Source organism: Haliotis cracherodii, unplaced genomic scaffold (assembly GCF_022045235.1).
Source record: "Haliotis cracherodii isolate W230 unplaced genomic scaffold, xgHalCrac1.p SCAF_11, whole genome shotgun sequence".
Taxonomy (NCBI): domain Eukaryota; kingdom Metazoa; phylum Mollusca; class Gastropoda; order Lepetellida; family Haliotidae; genus Haliotis; species Haliotis cracherodii.
The window spans coordinates 21,527,826-21,546,520 of NW_027266266.1; the positions used below are offsets into that span (position 1 = coordinate 21,527,826).

Genomic DNA, 18,695 nt, shown 5'->3' on the forward strand with positions numbered 1-18,695 from the left:
CTACATCCCATTGTGCCTAAATCCCATTGTGCTTACATCCCATTGTGCCTACATCCCATTGTGCCTACATCCCACTGTGCCTACATCCCATTGTGCCTACATCCCAGTTTGCCAACATCCCACTGTGCCTTATGCATCCAATTGTGCCTACATCCCATTGTACCTAAATCCCATGGTGCCCACATCCCACTGTGCCTACATCCCATTTTGCCTACATTGTGCCTACATCCCATTATGCCTACATCCCATGGTGCCAAAATCCCAATGTGCCTACATCCCATTGTGCCTATATCCCATTGTGCCTACATTCCATTGTGCCTACATTCCATTGTGCCTACATCCCATTGTGCCTAAATCCCATTGTGCCTAAATCCCATTGTGCCTACATCCTAGTTTGCCTAGAGAAATTACTATAGGCACATTGGAATCTCAGTTTTATCCCTATTTTGGAAAATGGACTAAATAACCTTTGTTCGACCTTTTTTTGCTAAGAGATATGCGTGAGGATAAAAGTTTAAAATTAGTTTGTCAATATCTGTTGCCCAATCAAGTTAGGCTTGTACTGTTGCAGATTCCGGAATAAACTGTCAGTAAATAAAAAAAACTGGACACAGAGTACTGGACACTGGGAACGACAGCCCTTCAATTTACTTGTCCAAGCCATCTTGTACCAATCAATATCAGGTACAGGGGATAATGCTGATTAAACCACTCACTCACTCGTTAATCAATAACAGTACTATACAATGGTAGGATTACCCTGGCTGTAAACTTTGTGTCACTATTGTCCAAGGTCACAGTCCATAGTCCTTTGTTCTTGTCAAATATAGCTTCATCCACAGAACATTCCTCCCGCAAATCAGCTCCTGCCCTGAAGAAACCGACATTGTAAAATGAAGGAGTGTGTTTGCTGCAACCTGATTTGTCAAAAAACATCACTAAATGGAATCATTAAACTCTTTCAGACTTTTTACTTCACATGAATACTTTTTTTTGACAAGGTGAGGTGAGGTGAGGTGAAATGGGGTTTAACGTCGCGTCCAAGATTATTGCACATATATAGCAACGTGCATGTTCATGTCTGTGTTTGTGTGGCTGCTTGTACTAGTCCGGACTGATGCCGATTTATAGTGCTAGCTCACTGAGATACCATGCCTCAGTTTAACTTAAATACCCCACTCAGACACAGTAAACTGACTCCGAGACGATCAGTCCTTGTTTTAGCCCCTTAATGCCAAGCGCCAGACAGGGTAAGAACAAGTACCATCTTTTAATGTCTTTTGGTGTGACGCGGCCTGGAATCGAAGTCATTGCATTCAGTGTGACGTCATACATATCCGTGAGATCTGTGACATATCACATATAGAGAGAGTTCTATGGAAAATTACTGATAATTCAAAATGCTATTTCATAGAATTCCCCTGGTTAGAATTGAATATTTTCTAATGCCTGTCACAACCACAAGAATAAATGTTCAGCAGCATATTTTCTCTGCTCCCTGGGGAGAATCCCAATCCAACAGCCTTTTGGCATTCGATTTTTGGTAGAATTTAATACCATATCATTTCAGTTCAGGTAAAATCTTTGCTGGGCTGAGCATGGAAACAAACATTTGTCAAAATATCAATGTAACTGTAATTTGTGACGTAAACACTAAATAGACATTATTAATTTCTATTTCCAGATTCTTTTTTTAGGGGGGGGGGGGGGGGGGGGATTGACTAATAATGTACAGGCTGTAAAACAAGTACTGTAAACTAAAGTAATAACAAACTCAAAGAGACCACTAATTTTAGTCTGTTATATCCGTAGTTCATTATAAGCATTTCGACTGTCAGACATCTTGGATCAAGCAAAGACGTATATAGAATATATACGTCTGTGAATCAAGTCATGTCACCACATCATGTTACACTTTGTTCTGCTTGTGTCTGCCATTGTAAGTTTATCAATACCTCACTCAAGTCATCGCATTTTATACACAGAATATATCCACTTCAAAGGCCATAGCCTAATCACTGTGTTACTATTGGTAACTGAGTGCATAATTTGAGGACAAGGTGTCAGTACTTAGAGTAAATCAAATGCCTTCAATTGTTTATTGACTCTTTGAACAGCTGCAACATGGCCTTGGATGTTTTGATAGGCAGACTGGTGACACATGAGCAGCTCAGTTATAAACTTCGAGTACATACGGGACCACAAACTAAGTTTGCAATATCCGTTATTTCATTATAACCATGTTCGTTATATCCATGAATTTTATATAATAAAATATACAACAAATGGCCTGGACCAAACAAACAGTTCGTTATATCCGTCCATTTGTTATAAGCTTGTTCGTTATAAACATAATATACTGTAATTAGATAGGTCTGTCCTAAAGGACCCCTTTAAGAGTGTTGTACCCAGAGTAATGTTTGTTTGTTTGTTTGTTGTTTAACGCCGCATTCAGCAATATTCCAGCTACATGACAGCGGTCTGTAAATAATGGAGTCTGGACCTAATAATCCAGTGATTGACATCATGAGCATCAATCAACGCAATTGGGATCAATGACATGCATCAACCAAGTCAGCCAGTCTGACCACCCATTACCGTTAGTCGCCTCTCACGACAAACATATTCGCCTTTTACGGCAAGCTTGGGTTGCTGAAGACCTATTCTACCCCGGGTCTTCACTGAATGGCTCAAACACAATATCATACAAACATAAAAGTACTCTTGAGATTTTATCGCTGCAAAATTAATGTTATTAATTTTACTCACCGTTTTGCTGCCATGGCGATGGCCTCATCAAGGTGTATTCGCTTACACGCGAGTGCTGCGGGGACAGGCCCGAAACCCTCCTGACTCCGCCCGATGAAGCTCAACCCCCCAGGGCTGCACATGCCTCCGTTGTCAGACTGGAACCAAAGAGTGACATCATATAAATTTATTTCTGTGCTGATGGAGGCACACGGGTGGCCAAGTCATATAAAGCACAACAATTCGTAGTGCGGAGTTGTGTCCCATAGAAGAATCCTAAGAACGTGGGTTTGAATCAAACATTTCTTTGCTGATGGAAGGCCTCAAGTAGCCCAGTAGTCCAAGGTGCTGCAATTCATAGTGAAGAGTTGTCTCCCTTAGACACACCAGCATCCTATGATAATGGATTCGAATCTCAGATTTGCCCTGATTATGATTTTTGGTTTGTCACCATCTTAACCAACACATGAGTTCTACTTAGTAGTAATTGTTAAAGGCCTGAATCACTCTGGGATTTCCTGCTACATCAAGCGGCCATGCCGTGACAGAACGTAAATACTGCTGCAAGGAGCATTGCACCAAACAAACTTACCCTCTGCTGATGATAACTAATATTGTATGACTAAAAGGAAATGAAATCCCTTTATAACATTTTTAAGGTGAGTGAGTGAGTGAGTATTGCTTAATGCCGCATCAGCAATTTTGCAGCTTAACCATTTTTAAGGTCAGATACACTTACTTCTTGTTTTAAAGCTTTTAGAATGTTGGTCAATATGCTAAGAAGTACAGAGCCAGAAAATATGCATGACCACTCGATCCCATTATACACGTACACAGACAATTTGTCTCAATTACACCATGTCCACGTACATGAATACCCATGTATATATCTAGTAGGGCTGGGACGGGTAACTCGGGTACTCGGGTTGGGTGGGTCGTGAGTAGGACTTGTGTACCCACAGGACTACCCAGACCCATGCTCAGTCACGTGATATATTGTTTAATGACAAAAATTATCTAAACCTCTATGGTCACACTACAAGTCACTAATGTTCCTGTTTCTTTCTGACAATGTACCGATTCCTGACTTTTATATGGCTGAATAAAGATAGAACTCCATGAAGTAAACTTCAGTGTATGCATGACCAGATCGTTTTACACATGTATCTAAATCAATTTTGCCAGGGCTACGGCCAAATGTTTCCAAATCGGACAGTATCTACATATCTACAGCGGGGACCCGGGTAGGGTCAGGTAATAAGGTGGTGGGTGCCTGGGTAGTAAATTTGGACTCGTCCCAGCCCTAATATCTAGATATGTTTAGTGGCTGATATTTGGCTACAGGTCTGCACCAAATGTCAGTAAAAATTCCCAAATTGCAATTACACATTTCCAAAATTATGTTGTTATAGTTATAACTAAAGTTATAGCTTTGTAAGGTGACTTGTATTTCACAGACAACAGGACCAATATAGAGGAAGAGGCTTTACTGCTTAGTTTAACATTATTACATTGAATGCTATGTTAAACTTCAATGTTAAAATACCTCTCAATTAAGGAAAATAGGAATTTAAACAAAAATCACAATTTGGAACAAAATAACAATATTTGTCTGCCAAAGACAATTAATCTGGAATCCCAGAAAAATCCCTAACACCATAATGTGATTTCAAGCAGACAATACCAGTGCCCCATTTAGCTATATAAAACATGCACTAGTGCAACCTATTATTGAAAAATGCAACGTAATATTTATGTCTACATGCACCAAGTGCATCTAAAAAATTAATATGTGTCTGACTGACCATTTACTGTTCACACAACATTGATCTTTGAACACTACACCTCCAAGCTGTATATAGCATATTATATCACCTATCCCTATGTTATGTGTAATTTGTCATGCTATCTTGGGCTTGACGTCATCAAAATGTGGACACTTCAATATTACAAGCACATGTTCCGATAACATTAGTGAGTGAGTGAATTAGGAGAAAAACATACTGTCTTTTCAATGTAGAGCTAGGTTACCTGTAGATTTAACCCCGCTAAATTGAATTTGGAACCGAATGCGCAGCGTGAGGTTTCAAATGTTAAATTTAGCGCGGTTAAATCTACAGGTAACCTAGCTCTACATTGAAAACAAAGTATGTTTATCTCCATTCTACCATGACTAAATAAAACGCGAACTCTTTGGTGTTAGCAAATATACTGAGTGAAGCGGCATGGGTTGAGTTCTCTGTTTTGAGTGGGTTATCGATCTGAATTACGGAATCACCCAACAAAATATGGCGCTGTATATACTCAAGCAGTATGTTTACACCGTAATACTTCACTCGAACATATGACAGGTATTGAAAGCATATAAGCACGGCAACTTGGTAAGCTAACATGAGGTGGGCATCCCTAAAGAAAACAAAGCAAGCTTTGCAAGGCTTTCGCTCTACATCGCGCATCACCATTATGACGTCATATTGCTCATTGTGACGCAAAAGATATGACGTCACAGTCGTATATAGAAAAGCGCCAAAATTTCAAGCTCTCTGTTGTCTCCAAAACGTAAATACATTCCCCTTGTAGATTTCTGTCGTGTTTTTCTGCATGAAATGTATTGCCACACATCCTTTGAATATTGTAGTAACCGCATCTGTGCATTTTGTAACCTGTAATTGTAGATATAGTTATTTAAATATGCCTACCGACAATGACTGAAAATAGTACTGTTCTATTGTGATTTAATAGCCTCTGATTGACCAATCAGAATCGAGTAAATTCGAAATTCATGGTAGAATTGGGTTTAACGCCACTTTTAACAGTATTACAGTTATATCGCGGCGTGTCAGCTTTATGTGGGGGGAAAGGCCGAGGTGATGCAGGTCTCAGACATCTACCACGTCGGTGAAACCCACGAGCATGGGTATGGTGCTGACAAACCTAGAAACATAATCGGGGTGAATCGGGATTCGAACCCACAATCATAGGTTTTTGGCATGCCCAAGGGTCGCAACTCTATACAGCGAATCGCGGCACCTTAGACGACTGGGCCACCCATGTCCCCTCCTATTACATTAAAGAGATATACATCATTAATGTACGTGACACAGGCAGCAGACCAGCCTATGTTTCAACTTTGATGAACTTATGGCACCTGGGTGCAACCTGGTTTTGTCTGGTGCAACTAGGTTTTATGTTAATATGCACCTGGTGCAAGTTAAATCCAGTTTAAGCCCTGCATTAATTCAATGATGAATCGAGGCAACACTTATTCATGTTTATTATTATTTATTCTAATTTTAATTTTGTACCTTGTAATTCCCTCTTAATTGTATAACATCAGTCTTGTCACAATTGGGGCCACCAGTGTTCCCGTTTAACAGTAATTACCAATTTTTAACCAGTAATTCATGTGACTGACAGACCCTGTGGACCGGCAAATAGTACTTTATAAATCTTTGTTTTTGAACAAAACATTTGTGATAATCAATAAAGTATATTTTTCGAAAGATGCCAGCTGGTCTGTTATTATCAAGGTTTGCTATAGTCTATTTGGGGGGCAGGAAATAACATTTTGCTTGCCTTCATGGTTTAAACAAAAAAAATCTATTTGTCGTTGCTTAGTCTCGAACCAAAGTGTAATATTCTGAGAAAAAAAAGGAGAACATTGTGACTGAGATCTTTGTGAATGTCATGTACATAATGCAAGTAGATCTAACTAAGTTACTTCAGAGATGACGTCATTGAACTTGTCAGCCATGTGTAAAGGCGGGATATTTTGCCCAAGTTCCTTACAACAGTTACCAAAATATCCGGCCAATTTACTAATTTTAGAATAGGGTTTGGGGTTCACGGCACTGGTCTCAGGGGTCCCATAGCAACAGCTCTTAGCCAATAGCCTGGGACTATGGGGTCACATGACAGGGGCCAGTGCCCCCCTGTGACCTCAAAACTTTTTAACCGCCTCTTTCTGCCTGCACTGCCTGGACACCAACATCGCCAGCTAGCCCTGCTCATTTTGTTTTAGGTAAGAGCACTAGTTTCTCTGTACGGCATCTATAGGTCTATTGTAGGCAATTATTGTATGGTCCAGTGCATAGTTATAACATTTACAGGATTAGGAATCATGTGCTGCATTTATTTTCATAAAGTCAAGCAAAATTCAAAACAAGTGTTTGGCCATTGTCCAAGTCATTCTTGCTGTGCCAAACTGGCAAACGTCGCTCATCTGTGACTGTCCAAAGGTGCACTCAATGGCAATAATGAATGACATTTATTTGTTGCACTATTTTCTCGTTTGAAAATAGCTGTAGTAAAATACCTTTTGTGTTTGGAAGTAATTTTGCTAATTGGATCGGCCAGTCAAAATTGAAACTAGCTCTTTGCTAAATTCAAAGTTCCATTTATTCCAAATTCTTTCGTCTGATAAATGCACTTGTTGCTGACAACAACAGAACTCTGTTGCAAGTTTATTTTAAAGTAACAAGTGGCTGACCCCTCACTGACAGCTCTTGACCTGTGCGCTGGGCAGCACACATTATCTTCGGCTATCCTCGGCATTCTCCGGCTCTCTTCCGGTGGCATCACAAAATGGCCGCACCGGATGTAAACAAGGCATGGCTCCGTCGTCTGCTTCATGTTTACCTTAACACAGTTTGGCCTACCATACATTAATGTCATCCTATCCTAATGTCTGCGAAGTAATGGTAACACATACCAGTTCACATATATGGCATAATAATCAGGCAATTTAAGATTAGTGTACATTCCTGCAGATGATAATTTTCTTGTCCTCTTGGCGTCTGGCGTTACGCAATCCCATATGATGACAGCTGGCTTAGCAGTAACCAACTTCTAAATATGGAAATACCCTGTTTATTAAATACCAATCCTGTCCTATTAAATATGTAATATTTCTACATTGTCGGATTGGTGTTATAAAGTATATTTCACGGCGTTTTCCCACTTGATGTGATAGTGAAGTCACCTTGTATTCAATAATAATATAATGTATTATATTATATGGCCAACAATTTGCCTGCAATCTGAGAAATATGTATTATGTAATATCCATTTACTACATTCATTTTTAATACATTTGCTTAAATTCGGCATTCATTCTGGGTAGCCTCACGTGGCTTACCTACTGGGTGTATTGTCATACTGTTGGAGCTAGCCCCATATGGACTGGTATGATCATCCAACAGGCAGTCATACCCCACTCCTCTTAGCCACAATTCTAGTACAGGCCAGGTGTCCTTTCGTGGTTATTAGGCTTACGTGTTTAAACCGGTTATTTAAACATGCATATCATATTCCAAATGCGCTGGGATAAATATTCCCTCACTTTGGGTTTAAATGTATGTTTTCAAAATCTTTATTGGCCGCTGTTAAAGTGACTTCACCTCACGTCAGGTGGGATCTTATATGTATCCTATATGGTAGAAAGGATGTGATGATTATATTGGGGGATTATTGGTTAATGTCATTTCCGTAAACAATCATTGTCGTTGTGTATTTATTTATGCACATATGCCTTTTTGTATCAATAATGCGTTTGCATAGTCCTTAACATTGTCATTTTCTCTTATAAGTATTATCATCACATCCTGAATATCGGTTGGATTATTGTTGATTCTTTTAAATATATTTCAACCGCCTGCTCTTTCTGCCTGCACTGCCTGGACACCAACATCGCCAGCTAGCCCTGTTCATTGTGTTTTAGGTGTTCTCCAGACTGTGCGGCCAGGACTTGCACCCTGTAACTTTCTTACTTCATAATACACTATTGGTACTGTCTTTTTGTGTTGTGTCATCTTTGACTGGAGTATTTCGTGCAGTAAGCACACTTGCCCATCCCTTTTCCGTGAGACGAAATCGTTACACAACTGTGGTGATTTCACAGGTCTTACACATGAATGAACACTGCATTGAACATGATGAATTAAAACCAGGGAATTTTCATATGTTTTTTTATTTGTTCACGTTGAGACTACAAAGAACATTTTTTACAGTCAGAGAGTGTAATTAAATGATTAATTTGTGTACTTCAGTATGGATTTGTTGACATGGTATTTCCGGTGTTACGTGTAACGGTAATGTCTTTCCGTTTTGGGAGAAAACATCAAAACTCATTATGGCGTGTATAATGCGCACCCCCTTCTACACAGCTGTGTTTTTTGGAAAGAAAGTGTGCACAATACTCAAGAAAATATGGTAACAAAAATTGGGGGAGACTGGTCATTTTTAGAGTTGCCATTCCACTGGGTCTGGCACTTTCGAAAGCCAGCCATTAGGAACACAGCTTCATTTCTATGCAACTAATAATAAATGGCTTCATTTGTATAAATAATAATTTAATAAAAAATGTATTATCCATAACACTCCTTATGATGATGATGATGATGATGATGATGATGATGATGGCATCTAATTACTAAACGCCTACAAATTAAGACTCGGAGTTGTATATATGTTTGATAATCTGAAAACATCTGCTCCTGTCAATAATTGGTTTTATTTATACTATTCATAAATGAGGTTGTTTTTCTGGAAAACACAGCCAATATTTCGCACGATGTAGGTTTGTTTGCTTGATAGTCCTAAAGATGCTGACAGGCCCAGGGAAAAGTGGGTTGGGGAAATCAAAGAATGGCTTACTACATCCTCCTTGAATATCAATGGTATCATATTTCCATTCTAAAATAAACTCCAAGGAGGTTCCAGGTTAGAATAGGTCTCCAGCAACCTGATGGTAAGAGGAGACCAAAGGGATCGGAGGGTCAGGCTCTGTGAGTTGGTTGATAGCGAGTCATTGTACCTCGTAGCGTGCAGAGTAGTTCGTGGTATTCACTAGATTTCGGGTCCACACTCGATTGTTTACAGGCTGTCTTATACGTGGAATATTGCTGAGGGCAGCATTAACCAACAAATACAAAAACACATCAGGATAAATACCCTTGACCTTGATGCAACCATCGCTTTTTTTGTGTCCGTTATAAAATCTTTTTTCATTTTGTTGTTGCCCATTGATAAGGCCGCATTTGTAATGCTAAATTTGTAGAGCCCTTGGCAACATTAGTCACTTGAAAGTAAAAATAGACTTAAATACTCTCTGTAGCCATAGTATTATTGTATAGATACTGAGTTCCACTATCCAAAGTGTGCAGTTAGGCCGTCTTATTGCTGATAGTCACTTTAGAGACATTAATGCAAAGTTAATTAATGCGAGTGAAGACCAATCACATTTTCTGCATTTATTTCATGCTATAGATTTACAGTAAATACCACTCTAGGGCACATATAAGCTTAAACCGTAATACGGCGAATATGCTGTGTCAAATGGTTCTTGAGGAGAAGAGATCGGAGTCATGATAAAAGATTATTTGCTAAAATGAGGTGGCAACTTTGAATTTATCAAAATGAAAATTCTACTTAGAACATGTTCTGTGACACTCATAATGACATGTTCAGTAGTTTGAGAGTTTATAGTGCTAATGGATGGACGGTGATGGATTCCAGATTACAGTCAAAAAGGTGTCACACGAGCTTAAATCAAGCAGGCCTCAAAGTTTAAATTTTTACCAAGTAGCCATATGGCTACAAGTATTTCTTTCCAGGAAGCCAGTGGTAAAATCAAGAAGTCAAGCCATTATTGTAGGTAGCCAAAAGCATTTGTAATTATCTTTATCAAATAACTATTATAATATGTAGAAGTTACAGCACTAGTCTTTGAATTGTATCTTAATGGAAACTGTACTTGAATTTTGTTATTTGTGACTTGAACAATGATACAGTTTATGTTACTAGATTACATAGGTATATCCTCGCTTATCAAATTGGCATTGCCAACTAAAATAAAGTACTAATTACATTAATTTTTATGCATTTTGGTTCATTGTCGACTTTAGAAGGAATTATTTGCTAGTACAATTATTAGCAGACGTGTTTTCCAATATCAGCTGTTATTTAATTTTGTATCTACAGATGTGTAGCAATAGAATTTAGTTTCCACAAGATATTTTTCTAGGTAGTCATTTGGCTACCTCTGAATTTTAGACAGTAGAAAAACTGAAATTTAAGTCGCAGTGGCAACCGTTTTAGTTGCAACTTTGAGACCGTTTTAGTCGCAACTTTGAGGCCTGTAAAGGTGAACCAAAAATGAAAAGAAATCCATGTAATTTGTAAAACTCACCACATGAGCTTTGTTCTGTTTGATGAGCTGATCATATATTCCCATGTCCATGAGGATCTCGATTCCAGTCTTACACACTGCATCCCCACAATACTTGTCTCTGGGAAATTTCTTCTTCTCTAAAAGGAGACATTTCCATCCTGCTTTTCCTAAAAATAAACGGAACTGATTTAGCACATTCAACACATCGGATAACAATTACTACAGCTGCTGGTGTCACACTGACCGATATTCCAGTTACATCGCTTCATGCCAGTGTGTTAGCGCAGGAAAGGTGAGGTGAAATGGAGTTTAACTTTGCATCCAAGATTATTGCACTTATATAACGACGTGCATGCACGTGTGTGTGTGTGTGTGTGTGTGTGTGTGTGGCTGCTTGTACTAGTCCGGACTGATGCCCATTTATAGTGCTAGCTCACTGAGATACCATGTCGCAGTTTAAAATGAATACCCCACTCAGAAACAGTATACTGACTCCGAGCTGACAAGTCCTTGTTTTAGCCCCTTAATGCTGAGCACCAGACAGGGTAACAACAAGTACCATCTTTAAACGTCTTTTGGTATGACGCGGTCAGGGATCTAACCCTGGACCTTCCCCTCTCCGGGCGGATGCTCTACCACTTAACCATGGAGGCGGTCCGCAGGAAAGCCAGAGGTGATATGGGTCTAAAACATTTACCACTTTGGAAAACCCCACGAGCATGGGTAATGGTGCTGACAAACCTGGAAACATAATCAGGTCAAATCTAGAATTTGAATTCCTGTTTATAGGTTTCTGCCAAACCAAAGGGACATAACTCTGCAGAGTGAATTGAGGCAATTTAGGTGACAGGCCACCTGGCCTGACCTGTTCTTCCTCAATCTCATTAAAATCAGATCTTAGCTCTCGCTATCGCTAAACAAAGATCTGAGGACATCCCATTAAGGGTTACGTCAGAACGACCTTTCATCCAACCAATCAGAGTGTCGCTTACCAGATCATGAAAGTGACTGTCGGAATGTGTTTTCTAATCATGCAACCACGAAATATTTAACAGCGGGCATTCTGAACGACAGTTACAGGTTTTATGATTATATCCATACAATTTTGATTACTTGTCGATTTCTTGTCAGTCATTTCATTGGTCGGTCAAAATTCGCGAAAGGTCGTTTTGATGTGACCTGTAATGAGATGTCCTCAGATCTGCTGTGGTGGTGAGTGAGTGAGTGAATGCTGTTTTGTGCTTCAGCCGGCATAATCACACCTACATTACACTGGCCTGTAAATAATGAGTCCAGTTAGATAAATTGTCAGTTGACAGAATGAGCAATGAGCCACTCCATGAGTGTACAATGACCCACAATCAGCCAGGTCACACATTCAGGTTTCCTATTGGGGGGCCCTCAGATCTTCACGCAGAGCGCTGTCACGAGGTGCCAATCCTTCCTCTCTAGGCATCTGTCACACTATAAGTCATATCAGTGTACACAGCTGGTACATCATTTTATTGACGTGTCACCATTGAAGTATTGGCATCTGTGTACCAGACAAACATTCATGGCATCCAGTGTACTGCACAGTGGCATCTGGAAAACCACTTAATAGGGCTTATCATACTGGGAGTAAAAGATCTGACCTTAAGTCTTAATAACTGAATCAGGCTGCTTCATACACAACAAAGGTCCCATGAAAAACAAAAGGGACGTAACTCCAGTTGAATTGTTTAACCATAGGAGTTATCTCCCCTAGATTTGTCATTACGCCAGGGGTTTCAGAGAGGAATACAGGTTAAAAGGGGTTAAACAAGGCATAGTTAGGTGTCCATTCAGAATGATCAAATACTCACCCAGATAATAGCCACACACTGATCCTGACGGGCCGGCTCCAACAATGGCGACATCATAATGCTCCTTCTCAGCCGTCTGTCAACACAAACTGGCATCAATCACTCACGTCTGGAAATCCTCAACGACAGACATTTCGTGGAGCATTCAATAACACTGGGGTAACCTAGTGATCAAAGTAATTGCTCGTCACACTCCTCAACAGGACCTAGACATGATTCCTTACAAAGGTACAATGGGTGAAAATACAAAAAGTGTTTGTGTGTGTGTGCTAGTTCGGACTAATGATGATTTTATAGTGCTAGCCCACTGAGATACCATGCCGCAGTTTAACATGAATACCCCACTCAGACACAGTATACTGACTCCGAGCCGACCAGTCCTTGTTTTAGATTCTTAATCCAGAGCAACAGGCAGGGTGACAACAAGTACCATCTTTTAACATCTTTGAAATAATGCAGCCGGGGATCAAACCCTTGACCTTCAGATCTCCGGGAAGACGCTCTACCACTAGACCACGGAGCTTTCCCTATGGAAAGGTCATGAATGGATACAAAATAATACTATATTAAAGTGACACATATTATGGAACATTATCCAAAAATTATTTTCTGTTATTTTTGGGGGGCAGGGGTGGTCCAGTCATCTAAGGCGACGCAATTCGCTGTGCAGAGTTGCGTCCTTTTGGCATGCCAGAAACCTATGATTGTGGGTTCGAATCCCAGTTCACCCTGATTATGTTTCTAGGTTTGTCAGCACCATACCCATGCTCGTGGATTAATGAATAATGGTTACAGAATAATGTCCCTTTGCATACATGTAGGCCTTCCCAACAGAAATTGTCCATTAGCTAGGGTTTCTCAACGATCTCGGTCCGAAATAACGAGGTTTATCTGTAGATATAGAATATTTTCAGATTTGCATTGTTATTAAGTATACAATGAACAGAAATTTCACTTGGGAACAAAGGCATAAGCTATGTAAGCTTTGGGCAAATTAGAAAGTAAAAAAGTCTGGGCACCAAAAACTGAGTAGCACCTGCAAATCTGTTTATCGACATTGCAAATACAAATGTTATCAGTACGCAAACTGCAATGAGATTATACAACAGATGTGACAAGTGAACCCACATATCAGAATGTGGAGAAAAACACAAACACATTGAACATGTTGAAGTTGTTCTGACAAATATACATCAAACGTCAAATTCAACATTGGTATTCAACAATGAAGACCTATTCTACCCTGGATCTTCACGGGGGACAAGCATGGGTTGCTGGAGACCTACTCTATCCCAGATCTTCACAGGTGGAGAAGCATTGGTTACTAAAGATCTATTCTACCTCAGATCTTCACAGGGGGATCAGAATGTGAAAACAAATTGAAAAAATTTGAAAAGAATATAGGTTGAACATGTTGAGTATCATCAAGGACATTATGAAAATAGCAGGTGTAGCAAGCATACATTTCAGAGTCCTGTGATGTCCAGAGCCAAAGGGATGACTCCATGCACTGCTACATGCTCCCTCATCAACAGAAGGCACGCAGAGTAGACAACTGAGACATATACTGCTCAAATTTAACAGGGATATGCTCCGTCCCATATTAGGTGAAGTGAGGTGAAATGGGGTTTAAAATCGCGTCCAAGATTATTGCACTTATATAGCGACGTGTATGCACGTATGTGTGTGTGTGTGTGTGTGTGTGTGTGGCTGCTTGTACTAGTCCGGACTGATGCCGATTTATAGTGCTAGCTCACTGAGATACCATACCGCAGTTTAACATGAATACCCCACTCAGACACAGTATACTGACTTCGAGCCGACCAGTCCTTGTTTTAGCCCCTTAATGCTGAGCTCCAGACAGGATAACAACAAGTACCATCTTTTAACGTCTTTAGGTATGACGCGGTCGGGTATCTAACCCCGGACCTTCCGCTCTCCGGGCGGTCGCTCTACCACTAGACCACGGAGGCCGTCTCGTCCCATATTAGGCACCAGAGTTGATGCCATCAAATTCTCGAGGTAGGATGCCTTGTCTACAAGACATCAGATGTTAACCCCGTCAGCAAGCTGACAAGGAAAGGACCTCATCTACATGACGACTACATGCCCAACTAGATATTCCCCCCAGGTACAGTGCTACATTGTAGGGTAGTATGACCTATTTGACTCAAATTTAATATGGACATGCTTGGACCCACATTTTGCACCAGTGTAGCTTTCGAAATATCAGAGTTTAGTGCTGGGATTTGACTTCTGATGCAAATTTGGATGCCTTGTCCACAGGACCAAAATGTTTAACCCCATCAGCGAGCTGTCAAGGAAAGGGTGTCATCTGCAGGACCATTCCATACCCTGCTACAGACTCATCTACTAAAGGCCACACAGAAGGGTACCGAGACTTGTTTTGCTCAAACAATATGAACCTGCTCAGCCCCAAGTTGAGAATCAATGTAGTGAGTACAGTGCTGGTATTGGAACCAGGGACCTTCTGCCAAGGCAAGGATGTCATCTGTGGGATAAGTCCACGGCCTACTACCCTGGGATGCAGACTACAGTGTTCAAAGAAATAAGCAGAGCGCAATCCAGTATAAGTATTTTATGTTTCTGCTCTTTTGGTTCAGTCTACAATGATCAGATGATGAAGCTTCTATTTTTATATTGTGTGAGTGAGTTGGCTTTAATGCTTCTTTAACAGTATTACAGTTATATCACGGCGTGCCAGCTGCACAGAGAATTGCGGCGCCTTAGACAACTGGGCCACCCGTACCCCCATTTTAATTTTTTTTTATATTGCATGATTCACTAACACTATCCCGAGCGGTACATTCTTGTCTGAAAACATTGTCTCTTTTTCGCAGCGATTCATAAAAGTTTGGTAGAGTGATATCTAAACTGAATTTGACTGTCTCAAAAGGCCTTTCAGCCTCCCGATCTCTCTCAACATGCACTCACAATGTGCCATGTGCAGTTTGTACCTCAAGTCTTTATTTATAAGCCAACCCAACTGTGAGGATTCCAGTAAGCCTACGCTTTTCCTGAGAGGTGAACAAATTGATTGTGTGGTTGGGCTTGGTCGATAGCGTGACATCGTAACCTGATGGTGTTTGCGGTATCAATCACTGGATACTGGCTGCCATCACATCGCCGGACTATTACGGAGTGCTACATTTGACTTTCATTTTTTTCAAAGCAGGTTAGAGTCACCTACCCTAAGTTAAAAATCAGGAAAATGACAAAGGCCTGACTGGAGGTTGAGACTGATGTGGGCAGGGACTAGTAGACACAATACTATTTTGGTGGGCCTTTGATGCAGTGATTGTTCTAATAACATTCAAACATTACTGTAATTAACATAATCATTACACAGATTCATTGTCAATACTTCACAGGTTTTTTGTTTTTTTGTGTTGTTTAATGCCGCACTCAGCAATATTTCAGCAAAATGACCACGGTCTGTAAATAGTCATGTCTGGATCAGACAATCCTGTGATTGACATCATGAAGATCGATAGATGCAATTTGGATAGATGACATGCATCAACCAAGTCACCAAGCCTGACCACCCGATCAATTAAGTTGCCTCTCGCAAAAAGTATAGTTGCCTCTTACGAAAAGCATAGGTTGCTGGGGATCACAATTCTTACCTGGAATCCTCGCGGGCTTCACAGGTATGTACGATGTTTCTTCATCACCCATGAAAACATATGTCTACTGACCCGTGAAGATCCGGGGTAGAATAGGAGTTCAGCCACTCATTCTTGTCGTAAAAAGGCGACTATGCTTGTCGTAAGAGGCAACTAAGGGGATCGCATGGTCAGACTCTCTGATTTTTTTTATCCATCAAATCGTATCCCAATTGCGAAGATTGATGCTCATTATGTTAATCACTGGATTGTCTGGTCCAGACTTGATTATTAACAGACTGCCGTCATAATAGCTGGAATATTGCTGAGTGCGGCGTTAAACAAGAAACAAACAAATATGTCCACTTTGCCATGTAGATGCTATTAACAGAGCTCCAGATAAGCTTTTGGTGTTGTGGGTATTTTACCCATGCATTTTAAAATCATTGGGTATCAGTAATTTTTACCTGCATATTCAAATTTCTGTTACCCACTAGTTTTTACACATGTGGGTATTTAAGTTAAATATTTAAAGACACTATTCATCTAGTCCCTGCAAACTGGTGTCGTGTGGGTTCGAGAGCTTTATAGGACTCAAAAATACTACGATACTTCCACAAGAAAGTGTGATGGCAAATGATCATGATGTAACTGTCATGTGGAGTTTGGCAAGGTTGACGGAATGCCCCTTTATAATTTCAAAATATGTTGCTGATTTGCTAATCGATTACGCAGGGTTACTTTACAATATTTTGATGATACGCAGAAGTTTTATTTTTGTAGCGTATCTGTAATGTTCGTAGCGTATTTGATACGCTTGGATTATATTTTACTGTGTATTTCTGCATTTCTGATGCGTATTTCACACAGATACACAGCTTATCTGGAGCTCTGTATTAATAAATCAACAAATACAGAGGCAATCTGCTTTCAGCAAAAGTGAAAACAGTGAGTGAGTGAGTTTCGTTTTACGCCGCTTGTAGCAATATTCCAGCAATATCATGGCGGGGGGGCACCAGAAATGGGCTTCACACATTGTACCCATGTCGGGATTCGAACCCGGGTCTTCGGCGTGACGAGCGAACGCTTTAACCTCTAGGCTACCCGACCGCCCCTGAAAACAGTGATTACTCACACCAATGTGTCCTCAGTTTACATTGCTTAAATGGGCAACGTTTCTCGCTTGATATCGTGCACTGCAGGTTGCCTTACCGTCAGGCAATGGTTGGTTCACACAAAGTTCATGCATGTTGTATGTATGTAAGTGAGTGAGTGAGTAACTTGGGTTTGCCACAGCCTTCAGTTATATCATGGAGTGTCAGCTTAATGTCGAAGGAAATCCTGAATTGATGCAGGTCTCAGATCCTTACCACTTTGGTGAAACCCACTGCATGGGTATGGTGCTGACAAACCTAGAAACATAATCAGGGCAAACAAGGATTCAAACCCATGAGCATAGGTTTCTTGTGTTCCCAAGGGACGCAACTCTGCACAGAGAATTTCAGTGCTATAGACAATGGATTGTCTGGTTCAGACTGATTATGTACAGACCACTGTCAATAGTGTCATATTGCTGGAATATTGATGACTGCAGTGTTAAACATGTTGAACAACAATCAAACAAGCAATCATTGTCAAAATATGGTTTTAGCGATAACTTGTTTCTGAGTATCTCGGAAAAAATATTCATTTGTTCTTCAAAGATATTTTTTGTGTGATAATCGTTGTGTGCGTTTTAGTCTACTTGTAAACGGGAAATCATGATGGACTATTTTGTGAAATGTCTGTGTAAGTGAACAAGTGTGAGTTAACTATAACTCGAATAATAAAGACAATTATTTTTCCGTTTTGTTAACTATAACACAGTTTGAGATGCTATTTATTTGCTCTTTTATGTCATAACCAGCAAACACAACAATTACGAGTGATTCTGAACGAACAAAGAATATAATTTCCTTCTCGTCAGCTGTTCATGAACAAACCTTTTGCTCTGGGTATTTTGACGGGAAGTCTTTGATATTTCCTTCCTTCTCGCTGGATGTCAGTCCTAACACAATAATTAGAAGAAGTACAACAGTAATAAATACGATGCCAATCAAAAACAGATCCATGGTGGCTATATTTGAACTTTGTATTTATCCCAGTCATGTGTTGGAAGGCTGATTGTCCCAATACAAACTTTGACCTTTGACCGTTGTTTTGAAAGGTCATGTCGACCAATACTGACAGCAAACGATTCGTATTATGAATAAATGTAATGTGGATTTTCATTACATATTACAGAGTATAAATAATTCTTTTTTATTT

General features: G+C 40.1%; 1 protein-coding gene across 1 annotated transcript in view; it reads right to left on the reverse strand.

The window, feature by feature from the left end:
- The window catches only part of LOC139456331 (conditioned medium factor receptor 1-like), a 35,229-nt gene extending 16,676 nt beyond the window's left edge, over positions 1-18,553 (reverse strand). Inside the window, exons 1-5 of the mRNA XM_071237969.1 lie at positions 18,371-18,553; positions 12,763-12,838; positions 10,937-11,085; positions 2,770-2,906; positions 760-871 (exon numbers count right to left, since the gene is read on the reverse strand). Coding sequence (XP_071094070.1) covers positions 760-871; positions 2,770-2,906; positions 10,937-11,085; positions 12,763-12,838; positions 18,371-18,499 — 603 coding nt within the window. The 5' untranslated portion in view covers positions 18,500-18,553. The remainder of the gene's footprint in view (positions 1-759; positions 872-2,769; positions 2,907-10,936; positions 11,086-12,762; positions 12,839-18,370) is intronic.
- Between the last annotated feature and the right edge of the window lie 142 nt (positions 18,554-18,695).